The 16683-nt window shown below is 39.3% G+C and overlaps 1 protein-coding gene across 3 annotated transcripts in view; it reads right to left on the bottom strand.

Annotated features, from left to right (window-relative positions):
• LOC107721821 (neural cell adhesion molecule 2-like) overlaps window positions 1-16683 on the bottom strand; it is a 407305-nt gene that overhangs the window by 41310 nt on the left and 349312 nt on the right. For all 3 annotated transcript variants that reach the window (XM_016529987.1, XM_016529989.1, XM_016529988.1), the window contains exons 8-11: window positions 9618-9763; window positions 5898-6048; window positions 1974-2161; window positions 1498-1594 (exon numbers count right to left, since the gene is read on the bottom strand). In XM_016529987.1, coding sequence (XP_016385473.1) covers window positions 1498-1594; window positions 1974-2161; window positions 5898-6048; window positions 9618-9763 — 582 coding nt within the window. The remainder of the gene's footprint in view (window positions 1-1497; window positions 1595-1973; window positions 2162-5897; window positions 6049-9617; window positions 9764-16683) is intronic.

Below are 16683 nucleotides of genomic sequence, written 5' to 3'. Positions count from 1 at the left end.
GGGAAGAAAAAATCTTCGGTCTGTCCAATGATTGTAAACAGTCATTAGGTCCGTCAGACTGAAGATATTTTAGCGGTAATAAGACCAAAAATATTTAAGACCCATCGAATCCGAATTTAAGACATTTTAAGACTTTTTAAGGCCTTATATTAGGAAAATGTTATTTAAGACATTTTAAGACTTTTTAAGGACCCACGGACACCCTGCGAATGGCAAAGTGTCCAAACTTTCGACTGGTATGGTACTATAATATACATAAAGAATATCGGCCGATATATCGATATCGGCCTTTTTTTACTCCCTAATATCGGTATCGGTATCAGCCCCAAAAAACCCATATCGGTCGGGCTCTAGTGTCTATGTTCGCGCAAATCATTCATGATCCAGCCTCATCTACAGAAGGAGTATAATGTTTTGTAATGAATCTTTGCAAATTGCCTTTCCTAATAATGTGCTCATTAGCAAGTTTCATGATGAATGCGGCTAAAGTAAACAGTCTCTCTGAGAGCAGCTCGGAAGAGAGGGGCGGGGTCAGCAGAGCTCATTAGCATTTAAAGGAAAATGCTACAAAACGTGTTTTTTACACTACCATTGAGACATTTTAACCAAACTATGTTACAGCCTTTTCATTAAGACCCTAAAGAATCATATCAACTTGTGGAAAATGGGCATCCTATGACCCCTTTAACATTTTAGATATTCTTCAAGGGGTGTGTAAACTTATGAGCACAACATATGAGCACATGTGCATAAATGAAAATTCATATTTTTCAATTAAAGACAACTTATAGATTTGATATGGCCTACATTATTTTTATTGGTCATTTCGTTTCAAGAATAAGGTCCAAGGTTAAAAATCTGCTAGAAGTTACTTAAATGTAAAATGTTTTTCTCTATTTAACAACATTACAATAGTGAAAGACGACTTCCCTTATTGACCTCAGGTAGACTTGATGTTTTCTTGCGCGGCTGGATGTTGGACTCATGAACAATAACATTGTTTGCATTCGCCAAAACTGATTTGCTGAAGTCAAAACACGGACGGTGAAGGGATCTGGCATTAGTGCGACCACTGCTTACTGTAATGCGGGATTGACCAGCCGGCAGAGGATTACGCAGCCTTCCTCTACATATTCTGCATGAGGGAGTGGATGTGATTGGATGATGACAGGTGACGGTGATCATTCTCAAGTGTCGTGATCAGCACTGCTGCTGTTGCATCAGTCAGTGGTTAGATCAGCATAGCAGTCAATAAACGGGACAAGGGAGGTCACGTACAGGACATACCAATTAACCCAATATATGGAACTACAACGTTCTACTACTCTACCTAACTTTCAACCAAAATATTATGTTATTATGTTTTACTGCCAACTAAGTTATTCAAACAAAACTGTAAATATCTTTAAAAAGACCAGGTTTAAAAATTGAAAATGTGTATTTTAATCTCATGCTGGACTTTTAAAGGGAAGTTTAGTGTTATTGGTAAACACATACCTGCCTGTGCTAATATAAACTCTTGATATCGAGCGCCAATGTTGTTTCTGGCTGTGCAGTTGTAGCGTCCGAAATCCCTGTCAGACACTGGAGTGACCTGTGGATAAAAACAAACCCAAAGGTCAGGAGAATGAGAAAATGAGTGCAAGAATATTGCAAGGTACTTTTTAGCAGTAAAACCATGTGCAACTAGATACAGTAGCAGTTAATGTGTAAGTTAAATACATTTTCACTGGGTTCAACAAAAGGAACATAACTGTTAACCAGCACCTTTTGTTTTGGATGCTGTTGTTTATTCATTAGTTTAACCAGAAATATTTCCCTGGTCAACCTGCTTCACCAGAAAGATCATGCACAATTAAAAATAAATTAATGAATAAAGAAATAAATAAAACTCTAACTAAAATGAAAAACAAATATACCTAATGTGCAATGTAATAAACTACTAAAAGTGCATTATTGTAAAGTTGCTGAACCTCTAGAAGCGATCGGCCCTCTGTGGTGTGAATGCGGATGTTGCTGGTCCCTTGACTAGAGATGGTAAACCGGTCTCGTCTCCACAGCATGGTCGCTGGAGGGTTGGACTTCACGTCGCAGCTGATGTTCACTGGGTTTCCCTCCCATGAGTAGAAGATGGTTTGATTGGTCTGGAACTTTGGCGCATCTAATAAAAGAGAAACAGAATGAGCAAAATTAAACTGGAAAAACAGATTTTTGGGCCATGTTAGAAGGTCCAAGGTCATCTATACCAGCCAGAAGTCCAGATGATCGACCATCAACACTGTAAAGACTTTTAAAACAGTAAAATAAAACCAATCAAAACAAAGATTACTGGAGTACATTTTACAAGAAAATAATATATCAGTCTTTCTACTTTAAAAAGTCACATTTATTTCAATGTTATGCTATTTCTTTGTGAAATTAACTAGAAATTTCTGAGTGAAGTTTCCTGAGGTTTTTTTTTTTTTTTTTCCAAGTAAATCCTACTCCATTTTTTTTTCAGTGTAGACCAGCTCGAAACCATATAAAATCAGCAATTAGAAACTTGTTATGCAAGTAAAAATAAAGGCCCTTTCAAATGTCTTTCATCAGGGCTTCAACACAAGCACAATAACCAGGGTTATTATAGTTAACTGAAACAAAAACCATATAAAACCACAAATTACTAAAAATTGACCTAAAATTAAAACAAAAATTGAAAATATAAAAATGAAAGCTAAAAAAATCATACAAAATTAAAATTCTAAATATGAATACAAAATATTATTAAAACTATAAAAGTAATGCTGTATTTGCTTGTTGTATTGCTCAATTAATTTGCTTTGGATAAAAGTGTTTGCTAAAAGGATAAATGTAAATGCAAATGTAAAATTATACTAAAATGATACTAAAATAACAGCGGCCTTTAGTACATGCGACTGTCGCTTGAATTTCTTGAAATGTTAATACAACTGAAACTAAAACTTAAATAAAAAGTAATATAAACTATATAGACATAAAAAAACCTAATAAAAATGGCAAAAACACACAACTAAATTACTTCACTGGTGTTATTAAAATGTTACCTAAATTGAAATAAAAATAGAACATTGAAAAATAAAAACAAATTCAACATATTAATGAAAACTGTAAGATATAAAATAACACCACCCTGGACATGCAACGCTGTAGCTTGAATTTCTTGCCATGTATGTTTAATGCTCTGGGGAGTGATGATTTGAATCATCTAAAAAGGCCTTCAGAGAAGAGTAATATTGATTGCAACAAAGAAAGACGTTTCAATCTCACTCAATTATGTGGCAGACGTGTCTACAGTAAACAGACGCGAGACTGCCTTTTTCACAGAGCTAAAACTTCAAAGAGCTTCAGTTTTAAACACAGAGAGCATCTGCATTCATGCGGTAATATTCCAGTTTTAACTGGCTAGAAGGCTTCCATTACAGAGATTGATATAGGGCCACCCCTCACATCTGAGGAGCAGCACAGAGACGAGTGATTATACTGAATAAATAAGTTCATTAGCGCCTGGTAATGCTCGGCTGCCTCCTGCCATGCTCATTCACAACGTTCTTTTTCACAAGCTAGCGTGATCCTCCACACTAAGCATATGACATGAAGATGGTCCCTCTGCGCACTGATGTCAAGGTCAGCAGAATGCATTCAGAGACACGAGGACCTTTATTAGCATTTCATTGCATTTTCCCAATTGTGATGCTGTGGCCGCATTTGCTGCATTGACATACATGTCCAATGCTGAAATGTCCTAATGAATGAAATGCAGACCAAAAAATTCAAGGCAATAAAAACAAAATGCAAAAAACAAGTGACCTCAACAATGTGTTGGTATTTCAGAAGACAGACCTGGAAATTAATAATTTGGGAAGAATTCCTTTCATAATTAGCCCCACTGAGCAGGACTGTCGCCAGTGGGGAAAAAGGTGGTGATAATTAAAGTGCCCCCCCGGCAATTTCAACCGACTGCCCGAGGCCAGTATGAAAGATGCTCAGGACAGCTGATGGGCCACTGCTGCATGTCATCATCAAAGCTTATCATGTGTTTTTAAGCTTTGCCAATTTAAACATTGAAGAGATTGTAAAGCATTCAAGCACAAGAAGACGCGAATGAACGGAGTACTTGCATGCTGTTTTCGGTACGCATACAGAGAGCCTCAGACAGCGAACACCAAATTGAGTTTTCCATCTTCCGTCTTGGTAAGAATCTTCAAAACAACTGGTAGTTATGTCTTAAGTCAGCGCAGTGCTGCTTTGTTTACAGCGGTAACCAAGGAAACACAGCATGTGGTGTTCCTGAAGCGCCTCTTGCTGTCAGAGAGTGAATATGCGTCTCATTCAGAGCTTCTGCTGTTTGCTTCGTTCAGGCATGTAGTATAATTCCACAAAGCTAGTCAGAACAGAACATTCTGTTTGCTTCAAATTGGGTTATTATTAAATCAAATTATGTATATGAAATGATATAACTAAATTATATAAATGATATGTATACCATCTCTATCTTTCTGTCGCTCGGCTAATGTCCGTCCCACGCCCCTTATTGCTGATTGGCTACAAGTTTGTTTTGCGATTCGGCCCGAATCAGTTTTCTAAAGCGTTTTTGAAAAATCACATACCCTGCCTTTAAGTGTAAAAAACTTCTTGGCTCAAAGCTGCGATTCAAAGTTAGTTATCAAGTATCTCAGTTGTAATTTAAGCGATGTGTAGGACTAAATCTTAAGTGTCAGTCTTAGAGTTGATTCATGACACTTTGTTGTGCCACAAACGGGATTTTGGATGACGAAACATGCATGGACCAATCTCTGAATAGATTTCCTTATTTAAGAATATTATCAGATAAATTCACGTTGAATGGTTAAATTTCTAATAGGAGTTTACATTCAACACACATTTGACAATAAAGAATTTTCAAGAGAATACGTTATGGTAAGGAAATGAATTGTAATCACAAACTTAATAGCCGGGATCAACTTAGTAGCCGGTGGCCGTGTCGGAGCCGTAACACAACCCAGACGTGTGCAGTGTAAATAAGGGGTAAAAGATTTATCATAGACTGTATTTATTCATAATACAGTGTAGGTAGCGTCACTGATTATAACAGGAGTGTTTTTAAAGAGCATATAATACTCGTTTAGTCTTTGCAACTTTACAGATCTGCTTTATGCCCCAAGAGCTTGTAACACTCCAAAGAGAAAGGAAAAATTGAAATCGCATCATATGACCCCTTTAAGAAATATGATAACTTGCTTTTATACTTAAGTTTGAAAGTAGGAGTAAATTTAATGAATTATCAACACTTAAGACTAAAATGGCACTTTAAGAAGCTTGATAAATACGGGCCCAGATGTATATCATTATATTGGATCCTTGCACTGTGCCTTAAAGGGACTGTGCCTAATTTACTAGCTGCTGTTGGTGTCCTTAATGTTAATCCCAAAGAAAAAAAAAAAAGAGAGAAAATCACTCACTGCTCTTGACTGAATTACTTAGTAGTTTCAACAATAATTAACCTCTATTTAATACAGTGAAGACTATGCAATGCTATTTTAGATTCGATTTTTCAGTTTCTCTACCTGAACAACTACAAACCTGAAAAAACGACTTTGTCTTTGTTCTATTTAGTTATTTGTGCTATTTACACAATTTCAAAGAGGGCCCACGGGTACAACCTGCATCGGGGCCCCGCAAACCCCAGCTATGGCCCTGCCACTGAAGGCTTTTTTTTTTAGGCTAATAAAGAAAAATTGTGGTGTAAAATAATTATCACGGTCAGCAGAGAACAAGACGCACTGGAAAGACCACAGACAAACTGTAAAAGGATACTAAAGTATATTTTTAGTTGCAACCTTGGTGCAAATGTGTGCATGTGACTTTTTTGGACATCTTACACTCGATATCCAGGAACATGCTCTTCTGATGGCCTCCGATTCTGCTGAGAGCTTCACAGTCGAATCGGCCCCAGTCTGACAGTCGAACCCTGCTGATAGTCAGCATGGATTTTCCTTGGCGTCCTCGCACTTCCACACGGCCGTCCTGACTCTAAACCAACACAAGCACAACAATCCACATTAGCCACTGACACCCACATACAGACAAACACAATCCACTGTGATTTACTATTACAATTTACTAGGTGTTTGCAGGGCACATCTATATGGTTACTAGAGTGTTCCAATTAGTTGCCAGAGTGTTACTATGTGGTTGCTAGGGTGTTTTAAGAGTTTGCCAGGGCATACAGTATGGTTACTAAGGTGTTCTGAGTAGTTGCTAGGGTGTACAGTATGAGTGATTTTAGAGTGATGATATGCGGTTGTTCAAGGTGTTTGCTAAAGCATTGCTATATAGTTACTAAGGTGTTCTGAGTATAAACAATACACAATTTACACAAACACACAGCCAAAGGTGCATGTGAACACAAGCAAATTAATATAAACTACAGAATCTCTCACAAACATCCCTGCATTTAAAAAAAAAAAAAATCACTGCTTTAGTTAGTTTAGTACATCAGGTTAAACTGAATGAAAATGAGAAATATTGCCTTGGCAACTAGCTGGAAAAAAAATTTTATTATATTTGTTTATTTAATTTCAAGTATCAATAATGTTTTTTTTTTTTTTTTAACCCAAACAGAATCATATTAGCAATCCGAGAAAAATAGCAAACTGAGTAGGTTATACATTGTTACGCAAGAGCAAACGAGCTACAAAGAGAATAGATGTCTGTGGTGCAGCACTTTCTGACTGTAATGTGGTCACGCTATCTGTGCTCGTGGTGAGATAGGGAACTTTGAATATAAGGGGATTAGATGGAGCCCGTCCCCCAACGCCCACTTTAATGATCAGTGTTCTTCGCCTTCCCTGAAAAATCGATATGTGTCCACCCTCCGCTTGATGTCTCTGAGTCTAGAGTGCAGTGCAAGCTTAACCGCCTGACAGTCCTCCAGCGGCTGTGTTTTATTTGACAGGGGCCATTTTTGTAGGCTAGCAGATGACCCGAAGGTTTTCCTTCCTTCACACTAATGTATGCGATTAATGTTTACACAGACAGTGAGAACTGACGCACCTGCGACTGGAGAACATGACGCAAATACATTCACGTGTGTACACACATGAAAACACGATTACTGAAGAAATATGAGTGGAGTTTGCCTGTGTGTTGTGGGTAGTTACAAGAACATTGCTATGCGGTTGCTAGGGTGTTATGAGTAGACTTCATTGTGTTGCTATGTGTGTGTTGCTATGCAGTTGCTAGGGTGTTCTACTGTAGGTGTCAGCAAGGGGATATCTAAATGGTTACTATGGTGTTCAGAATAGTTGCTAAGGTGTTGATAGTTGGTTGCTAGGTTGTTCTAAATGTCTTCAAGGGGATAACTATATGGTTACTGGGGTGTTATGAGTGGGTATTGATACACTGTTCTGCGGTTGCTAGGATGTTGTACAGTAAGTGTTTGCTATCAGCACTACTAAAAGTGATGACTAAATTAGTAAACAGCACAGCACATATTTTTTATTCAAAAACACATATTCACAAATATACAACCAAATGTGTGTGTGAACACAAGCACATGAATATAAACTGTAGAATCCATAACAAACATCCCTGCAGAAAAAACAGCAATGTATCCACCTTTCCGACTGAACAGATCTACGTAATAAACAACTAATAATAGCAGTTGCCAGAATCATATTTCTCATTCTGTGGTGTTATGACCTCCAAATACAAATTATATCGGAGAACTGGCCTGTAAGCAGATACCAGAAACAGAGCAGTGATGAATAGAAACTGCAGACACACACTGTCTCTATCTATCTGTGTGTGTGTGTGTGTGTGTGTGTGTGTGTATGTGTGTGTGTGTGACACCATCTCGCCTTGGGTAGATGCTTCCTGACTGTTTGATATGCTACTGAGATCTCTGTGAGACGACAGAGCCACAGCACACTGAGAGAGAAAAGAGGAGCAAATTGACAGACAGACAGATATACTGTAGATAGATAAACAGATAGACGGACAGACAGACTGATTGACAGATGGCTATTCTGGAGGCATTTAATTCTGCACATTTGATTCATCAAGACAACTCAATGCTGTTCTCATGCGTATCAGACTTCTGCTGAACAGTGTGTGTCCATCATCAAGCACAATTACAGGATGCTGTTCTGCTAGAGGGAAATGAATGGAAACAGGAGGCGTGGCCAAAACAGACGACTAAACATGAGTGATTATATACACAATTCTAAGCATGACTTTGAGGAGCTGTCATGTGTCCTGTGATGATGAAATCATTAGAAATGCTGTTTGTGCTAATGATTATGAAACAGGAAGAGCTACACAATTACTGTACTGCACAATACTGCACTTAGGTTTGGAACAACATGAGAGTGAGTAAATAATGACAGAGTTTTCGTTTTTAGCAAAATGTCCTTTTAAAGGCATAATTCAGCCCAAAATGAAAATTTGCTGTTAATTTTCTCACCATCAGGCCATCCAAGAAGTAGATGACTTTTTTTCTTCAGAACAGTAGAGAAGATGTTTAGCTGAAATCTTGGTCCTTGGTGATGCATAAAATGCAAGTCAATGGCTACCGGCATTTTGAGTGTCAAAAAACCCGAATAAAACACATAATTATTCTCCTGGCGATATATTGAGATCTTATGAAGCGAATTAAACATTTGAACTAAACATTATTTACAACATTATTACCTGTAATCCATAGCTTCAGGCAAACGGGGGAGTCTGATTATTTTCTGCAAACAGGTTCTTATGGACAGTCTGTTTCAAAGACACTGGTTCAAATAACTGATTGACCAGTTCGTTTACATCATCACACAATGATGTTGTGCTATATGCATATGCTATATATTAAAGTACCCAAAAATGTCTAAAGTATATAAAGTGAATAAGCTATTCCTCATCAGCTCATCTTTTTACATACACCACGAGAAACCACAAAAACTTTCATTTCATCAGCTCATCAGTTCTTCAGTCCGAGTCTGAACTGTTTGAATTCATTAAATGAGTTCATTCATCATATGATCATATGCGCCCACATATTGGCTCATTTTGAGTCGGAGTGCCTGTCGGATGTCCGAAAGTGAGTTTTGATTGAGTTACCTGTAGATCTGTGCTGTTCAAGTGAAGAATTGTTTTAATTTAGACGGTTCAGTCCCATTTGGTGAACTGGTTTATCTTGTTCACTAAAAAGATCCGGTTCAAAAGAATAATGTTCAGTTTCTTGCACAGACTGATCTTTTCACTTCAGTATATTGTCAGGAGCCGCGGGTATTAATTTTGTATTGCTTTTTTGACTTGCAAAGTGACGGTAGCCATTGATTTGCATTTTATGAATCACCAGATCATTGGTTCAGCTAAAAATCTTCTTTACTATTCTGTTGAAGAAAAAAGTCGCCTACATCTTGGATGGCCTGATTGTAAGTAAATTAACAGCAAATTTTCAGATTTGGGTGAACTACCCCTTTAAAGGAAGAGTTCAGCTAAAAATGAAAACTCTGTCATTATTTACTCACTCTCATGTTGTTCCAAAGCTGAGTGAATGATAATAGTGATCTTCAGTTTTTGGGTTATTTGTATCAGAGCTGTGTGTTATTCACCTTATCTCCATCTGTGAACGTCTGTCCATCACTGGCTCTCCTCCATGAGATCTCGGGCAGTGGTTCTCCCTCAGCTGTACAGGATATCATAGCAGCATTTCCCTCCACCGCTGTCACATTCCTCAGCTGAGTGATGTGAGGCTGGACTGAACAGACAGATAGACAGACAGACAGACAGGAAGTTCAGCAAACAGCTTTAAGTCAGATGTTTCTGTTCTCCGAGTTTATTTTAGATAGTAATTGCTTTGAATTACATCTCAATATGCACTAAACACAATGTTCTGTCTGATAAAGGACATCAGATTTATACCTAAACAGACCTTTTTTCAGCAGAATTAAGCACGCAATAAATTATATTTAAAAGTCATTAATTTTACATATTTTTTGTAGTTAAATTCTGCTATTCACCACGCCATAAACAGAAATGTCAAATTTTACAGTTAGTGTAAATTTGTCTGTCTACTGCTGTCATTTTAACTGTGATACAGTGCAAACAAAAAAGAGTAAATTATAATAATTACAAAGAACTGAACAGAATGTCTAAAGACATTTTAATGTATAAATGTTTTTATTTTGTGTTTGTTTATTTTATTAAATTATTTAAATGTTCGCCGGTTCTCGTCTCCTTCTTCCCGTGACTACGAACTTTGCTACACCCTATTAGAAGTGTGTGTGTGTGTGTGTGTCCCACAGATAAGCTGCTCTATGTGTCTTACTTAGTTTTCCCCTAAACACCAGTGGAGTGGAGGGCAAACAAGCCCTCGGTGAGGTTCATGCATAACAGCCGCTCCTGCTCTCTCGCACAGAATCGCACAGAGCGCCGCTGAATAAATCCATGCTGGAATGAATGAAACCTAACAGAAACAGCTCTTCACAGTGTGGGCCTTTGAACAGCGTCTACAGAGATCAAGGAGTTATTTGTAGCAGGAGACGCAGCAGAAACGCCCAGAGGCTGCAGCATGTGTGTGCCACATACACACACTCCAGCAAAGACGAACACATCGCAGTAGATGTGCGAGTCTGGAAACACTCCAGGAAATGTCAGTGTTGTATTGCTGATGAAAACACAAGCAGCATTTGCACAGAAGAAATTCGGCAAAAGAGGTTGCCAAAGCATTGCTAAGGTGTTCTGATATATACAATGCTTAACAAATTAATTAGATCACCTGTCATAATAAAGAGAGAAAACAAATATGTTTAAGAAAATGTTTTAAAAATATATTTAAGGAATCTGTCAAAAACTCATTTAAAACTAAAAACTGTATTGCCATTTATTAGGCAAATAACAAACTGAAACAACTAAATAGTCTTTATTCACACATAACAACCAAAAAACTAAAACTATATTTTTATTTTATACACAGGGACGACTCGTTTATACTCGTAGGTTTTGTTTTCTGCCACAGTAACAATAATGCTAAAGTAACACTGACTAATACCTTTGTATAAAATAAACGAGTCGTCCCTGTGTTGCCACCAGCCAATAGAAATGTGAACACAACTCAGAAGGAAGTGAGGTAATCCTCTAAATACCTTTGTAAAAATGCACAGAAGGTGTGGGAAAAGGCGGGAAGGTGGAGCGTGGAAGGTGAAGACGGTGAATGCGAGCACTGGTATGGACAAATACGGAGCTTCATCCGCAGGGCGCACGCTGTGTAGTATGCTGGTGCGGTTGCCGCAGTGTTCCGAAGAATGTATTCTCCGAGCTATGGACAACAGTGCAGAGCGTGTGTAACTTCAGAAGTCGCAGAAGTATGTGTTAGTCCGGGTACCTGTTTTCCCGGAAATATCCAACTCCGATTCGCCACCCAAAACTGTCTTCCGCAGTTGCCAAGAGTAGCGGTTCAGCTGGATGGCTTGACTGACTCACGCACACACCCCAAACCCTCACCAATACTTTTGCCACACGCCCTCATTCACATCTATCGCCATTTGGCGTGTGAGTATATACATCTTTTCTCTTTATTTTATAAATTTTTCTTAAGACAGTGAGAAGTTGCTGAATTAATTTTGTTTACATTTTTCCCTTTATTGTTTTCTTTGAAATAATTTTTCATTGAGAATTGGACTCTTGAAACTGCTGATTTGAACAAGGAAATAGAGTGGATCCACATCATATTCGCGATCGCAACTATTACTTGTTCCCCTCCTTTTGATGTTTTTGTTGTTTTTCTTTGTATTTGTGAAAATATAATTGGAACCACAACTAAAACCTGGTTACTGTGCATTCTTATTCATTTTTATTGTGCATTTAATATCTTTTGACTAAAAAGTGTAAAGAGGTTTAATTATTTGTGTATGTAACCTGTGGCTTTCTTTTTGAGCTCATTTAGGTTTATCTAAATTCAAATTTTGACGGAGTTACTCCCATCTGGCAATCTGTTTGTTTTGGGCAACCACCACCGTTACAGAGTGGCACCCGAACAGGGACATGAACTTGAACATTTATCACTTGAACATGAATTGTTTGCATATCTAATGACTGAGTACTTGATGATGCATTTCGAATGTGCTGTGTGGAAAAAAAAAATGTGAAAAACAAAAACCACAACTGTGGAAAAATTGTGAATAAAAATTGTGAAGGAAAAGTGTGGAAAAACTGAGACTGAGAATTGTTAAAATTGAGACTGTGGAAATTGTACTCTGTACTTTTTGTTAAAAAAAAGACCTCATTCCAAGTCACTCATCTCATTTACTGATTATTCAAACAACATTGACAAACAACACCATACAAACATGGCCACTCTCCCTCCTTCACCTTCGACCTCTGTGGAAATTGAACCACCCCCAGACATAGCAACTCCAGTCTGGCCACCTGTGCAACCAAGACCCATTCCTCCACCCCAGGCTCCCACCTTTCAATTCACCCCAACTCAGTACAGCAGTCCCCATCCCAGGTCTCGGGTGCACTTTGCCTCCACACCTCCAGGTGACACTGCTTCATTCCAGCCGTATCCTATGCAACTTTGCACATCCACTGAAACTACACCACCTTCCTCAGTGTCACAGCATCACCTGCCTGGTTACCTCCCAACTCCTGGAAAATAAATTCACCATTTGACTGCGCAAGTTCAAGGTAACTGGGACAACCTGTTTGACTTTATGAAACATCAGGAGAAAGCTGTGAATGAACTCACCCAGGAGAAAAAAACAGCTACATTGTTTTTAGCCCATCATGAAAAGCAACTTGTAGACCTGACTGCCAAAATGGAGGCTAACCAACAGCAAATTCTTACCACGTTAACTGCAACAAAAGCGGATTCAGCAGATTCAGATCAACTAGTCACAAGAGCTACAAAAAAAATTGAGTCTACTTTGATTTCTGAAGTCCATTTCATTCGAACTTTCGGTTACACTTTATTTCGATAGTCCACTTTTGACATTCTATTAACTGTAAGTAACTTTGCAACTACATGTCAACTAGCAGTTAGTCGAGTATTAGTAGACTGTCTGCTTAACACTTAAGACTATCTTCTAACACTTTCTTTGTCAACTTATTCTAGTAACCCTAAACCTACCCTGTCTACTCTGAGAGTTAGTAGACATGTAGTTGCAAATTAATGAGAATTAGTTGACATGTAGTTACAAAGTTACTTATAGTTAATAGAATGTCTAAAGTGGACTATCGAAATAAAGTGTAACCGAACTTTTTTTGAAGTCGAACTTCAGAGCAACATCAGAGCTACACTAAAGAACCTTCAAAAGGATAATGAGCAGCTCTCCACTGAATGTAATCAGTGCATCACTCAGGTTGACAAGCTAACAACACAAGTAAACGAACTTCAAACAAACATGGAGAAAGACAAATGGCAAGGAAAAGAAGTGGCTGATCAACAAAGTAAAGGGGTACAACCACCACCCAGTGCCACACTTACCACACCCCCATCACCACTAGAAAATGTCCCAGAGGGTCCTCCTAATCCTGCTTGGAAAAGTGACCATTAAAAGTTGACCTTTCCCACATTTGAAAGACCGTCGGATGACGCCGATCCTCTGCTGTATCTAACACGGTGTCAGGACTTCTTGGCATTGCACCCACTTGCAGAGATGGACCTCCTGGCAACCTTCCGCAGCGTACTCCATGGCACTGCACGTGACTGGTGGGAGGTTGCCCGATCTTCCATAACGACATGAAATTAATTCGAAACTACTTTCCTCTCAGCCTTCCTCTCTGAAAACTACAAAGATGAGCTGGCTGAAAGGGTCCGCACAAGGTATCGAGGAGAGCGATAATCCATCAGAGATTTTGCCTTTACATATTGTGCCATCTACAAAAGATGGAAGCCTTGTCTAACTGAAAAAGAAATTGTCAAAATGATTCTCAAAAATATAAACCCTTACCTCGCCAGCCAGATACGTAGTCCTGTGAGCACCGTGGAGGAACTGGTAAAGCTGGGACATCGGCTAGAGAAGGACCATGAGCAGCAACTACACTATGAAAAGTGTATGAGCAGAAAATCACAGCAGGACGTAACTCAAAAAAACATCAAACCCACTGATCAACCCCAACTGCAATGTTGGAGATGTAAGGGACATCACTCACCTGGATGTTGTCCACTTTGTCAACCCATCCTCAAACCAACTTGCAAAACAGCAACATTCTTTCACCAGTCAACGATCATTTCATTCCCGTAGGTATGGAGGTCAAGCGACTAATGGTGGGTGGTCGGGAAAAGCCATCGTGGACACGGGGGGCCAGCTACACTATGATCCATGAGAGTTTGTGGAAAAATCTCTTTCCACAAGAGAACCTCCAACCTTGGTCTCTCGGTCCACTGTATTTTGCTAATGGCGAAGCAGAGGTGCCTTTAGGATGGCTGCAGTTACCAATTCACATTCACAACAAAACCTTCACTTTACCTGTCGCTATCCTTTCCCCTAAAGCACTAGCCTATGCTGTAGTTTTGGGACTGGATTTCATCTTATTTAGTGGCCTACAAATCAATGTAAGCAACAGTAAATATTAATTTAAGTCCACCCCACAAGAAGATTATCCATTTCAACCTGGCAATGCAAGTGTACCTGATGTCAGCCTTCAACGCCAAAAGACCGAACCACACGCAAATATTTTTTACCAAAGCCTCTCACTGTTAAGTTCAAAAGAAATTGCATTCCTGGGACATGTTGTCAGTACCAATGGCATCACAGCAGACTCTTCCAAAGTTGAGGCCATCAGATCTTACCCTGTGCCGCGGAATATCAAAGAGGTCCAGCATTTTCTTGGATTAGCTGGATGGTATCACCGCTTTGTCCCAAATTTATCCAAGATCGCTGAACCCATCAATGCACTGAAAAAGAAGGGACATCCTTTTCACTGGTCACCCCAATGCCAGGAAGCTTTTGAGCAATTAAAGGCACATCTCACCTCACCTCCTATTCTTGGCCATCCAAATCTCCAACTTCCTTTCATTGTGTATACCGATGCCAGTGATACCGGACTCGGTGCTGTATTAACACAACGGAAAGCTCAGGGACTGGAGGAAATCATTGCATACGCAAGCCGCACCCTAAACAAAGCTGAGTCAAACTACTCTGCTACAGAGAAAGAGTGCCTAGCAGTCATATGGGCACTGGAGAAATGGCAGCATTACCTGGAGCACAAAATGTTCACCATAGTCACTGACCATTTTGCGCTACAGTGGGTCTTGAGTTCCCCGAAAATCACCAGCCGTCTCAGTAGATGGGCCCTACGATTGCAAAGGTTGGATTTCGTCATTGAATACCGAAAAGGCAAACTCAATGTAGCACCTGATGCTTTGATTAGGATTTCCAGCTTACCTTGTTGCAGCTTGTACTCCAGCCTGAAAGAGGATGTTGAGCTTCCAGTCTCTGTTGTGTCAATTTGGAAAGAACAACACAAAGAACCTGAGATTATAAAAGTGTTTAAAGCATTGGCAGAGAACAACAACAACAACAGAGATTTGAAATACAAATATGAAGTTGTGGAGGACAAACTATATCACAAGACCCACCTGTCAAATGGCCAAGTCCACTACAGAGTGTACCTGCCTAGCAGCCTCATCCAAGCTGTGCTTCATCACTACCATTCCACTTTTGCATTGAGAATTGGACTCTTGAAACTGCTGATTTGAACAAGGAAATAGAGTGGATCCGCATCATATTCGCGATCTCAACTATTATTTCCCCCCCTCCTTTTGATGTTACAAAGTGAAAAGTGTGCAGAACATTTTTGTTGTTTTTCTTTGTATTTGTGAAAATATAATTGGAACCACAACTAAAACCTGGTTACTGTGCATTCTTATTAATTTTTATTGTGCATTTAATATCTTATCTTTTGACTAAAAAGTGTAACGAGGTTTAATTATTTGCGTATGTAACCGGTGGCTTTCTTTTTGAGCTCATTTGGGTTTATCTAAATTTAAATTTTGACGTTTACTCCCGTCTGGTGCCCGAACTTTCTTCTTAAAAAAAAAAAAAGGGGAAAAAAATCTGTTTGTTTTGGGCAACCACCACCTGTAATGTGATGTTTTGGGTTGTGTTTCTTGTTCATGTTTCTTGTTCTGTGTCTCTAGTCTTCGTCTGTTTGGATTATGTTTGGATGTTTGGATCACTGTAAATAAACTGCACTTGGGTTCTTCACTACGCTCGCCTTCAGTGGACTGATTCATTACAGAATACACAACCGAAAAAATGAACCCAGCAGATCACCTAGTTCGCCTCCGTCAAGGTAACCGGACCATAGAGGATTACGTGGAGGACTTTTGTGGACTTTATCATCAGGTAGATTTTAAGGATAGCTTCCTGAAAGACAATTTTTCATGTCTGCTACGCCAAGTCCTCTTCACGTCACGTCTGCCAAGCCAGAGCTTGCTCACGTCATTCCGGCACATCAAGAGATTATTCACAGCATGGCCGCCATTCAAGAGCTTCATCGCAAGATGGCTGCCACACAAGAGTCTCTTCGCAAAATGGCCACCCTTCTAGAGTCTCATCACGTCTCAACTGTTCTTCCAGAGTCTCGTCACGACATAGCCGCCATTTCAGAGTCTGCTCACATTATGCCTGAGTCCCCGGCCAAGATGGCCGCCACGCCTGAGTCCCCAGC

The sequence above is a fragment of the Sinocyclocheilus rhinocerous genome, unplaced genomic scaffold, assembly GCF_001515625.1.
Source record: "Sinocyclocheilus rhinocerous isolate Xijiao unplaced genomic scaffold, SAMN03320098_v1.1 scaffold1265, whole genome shotgun sequence".
Lineage (NCBI taxonomy): Eukaryota > Metazoa > Chordata > Actinopteri > Cypriniformes > Cyprinidae > Sinocyclocheilus > Sinocyclocheilus rhinocerous.
The sequence above is the reverse complement of the archived record's forward strand: the minus strand, read 5'-3'. Positions and strand labels throughout refer to the sequence as shown.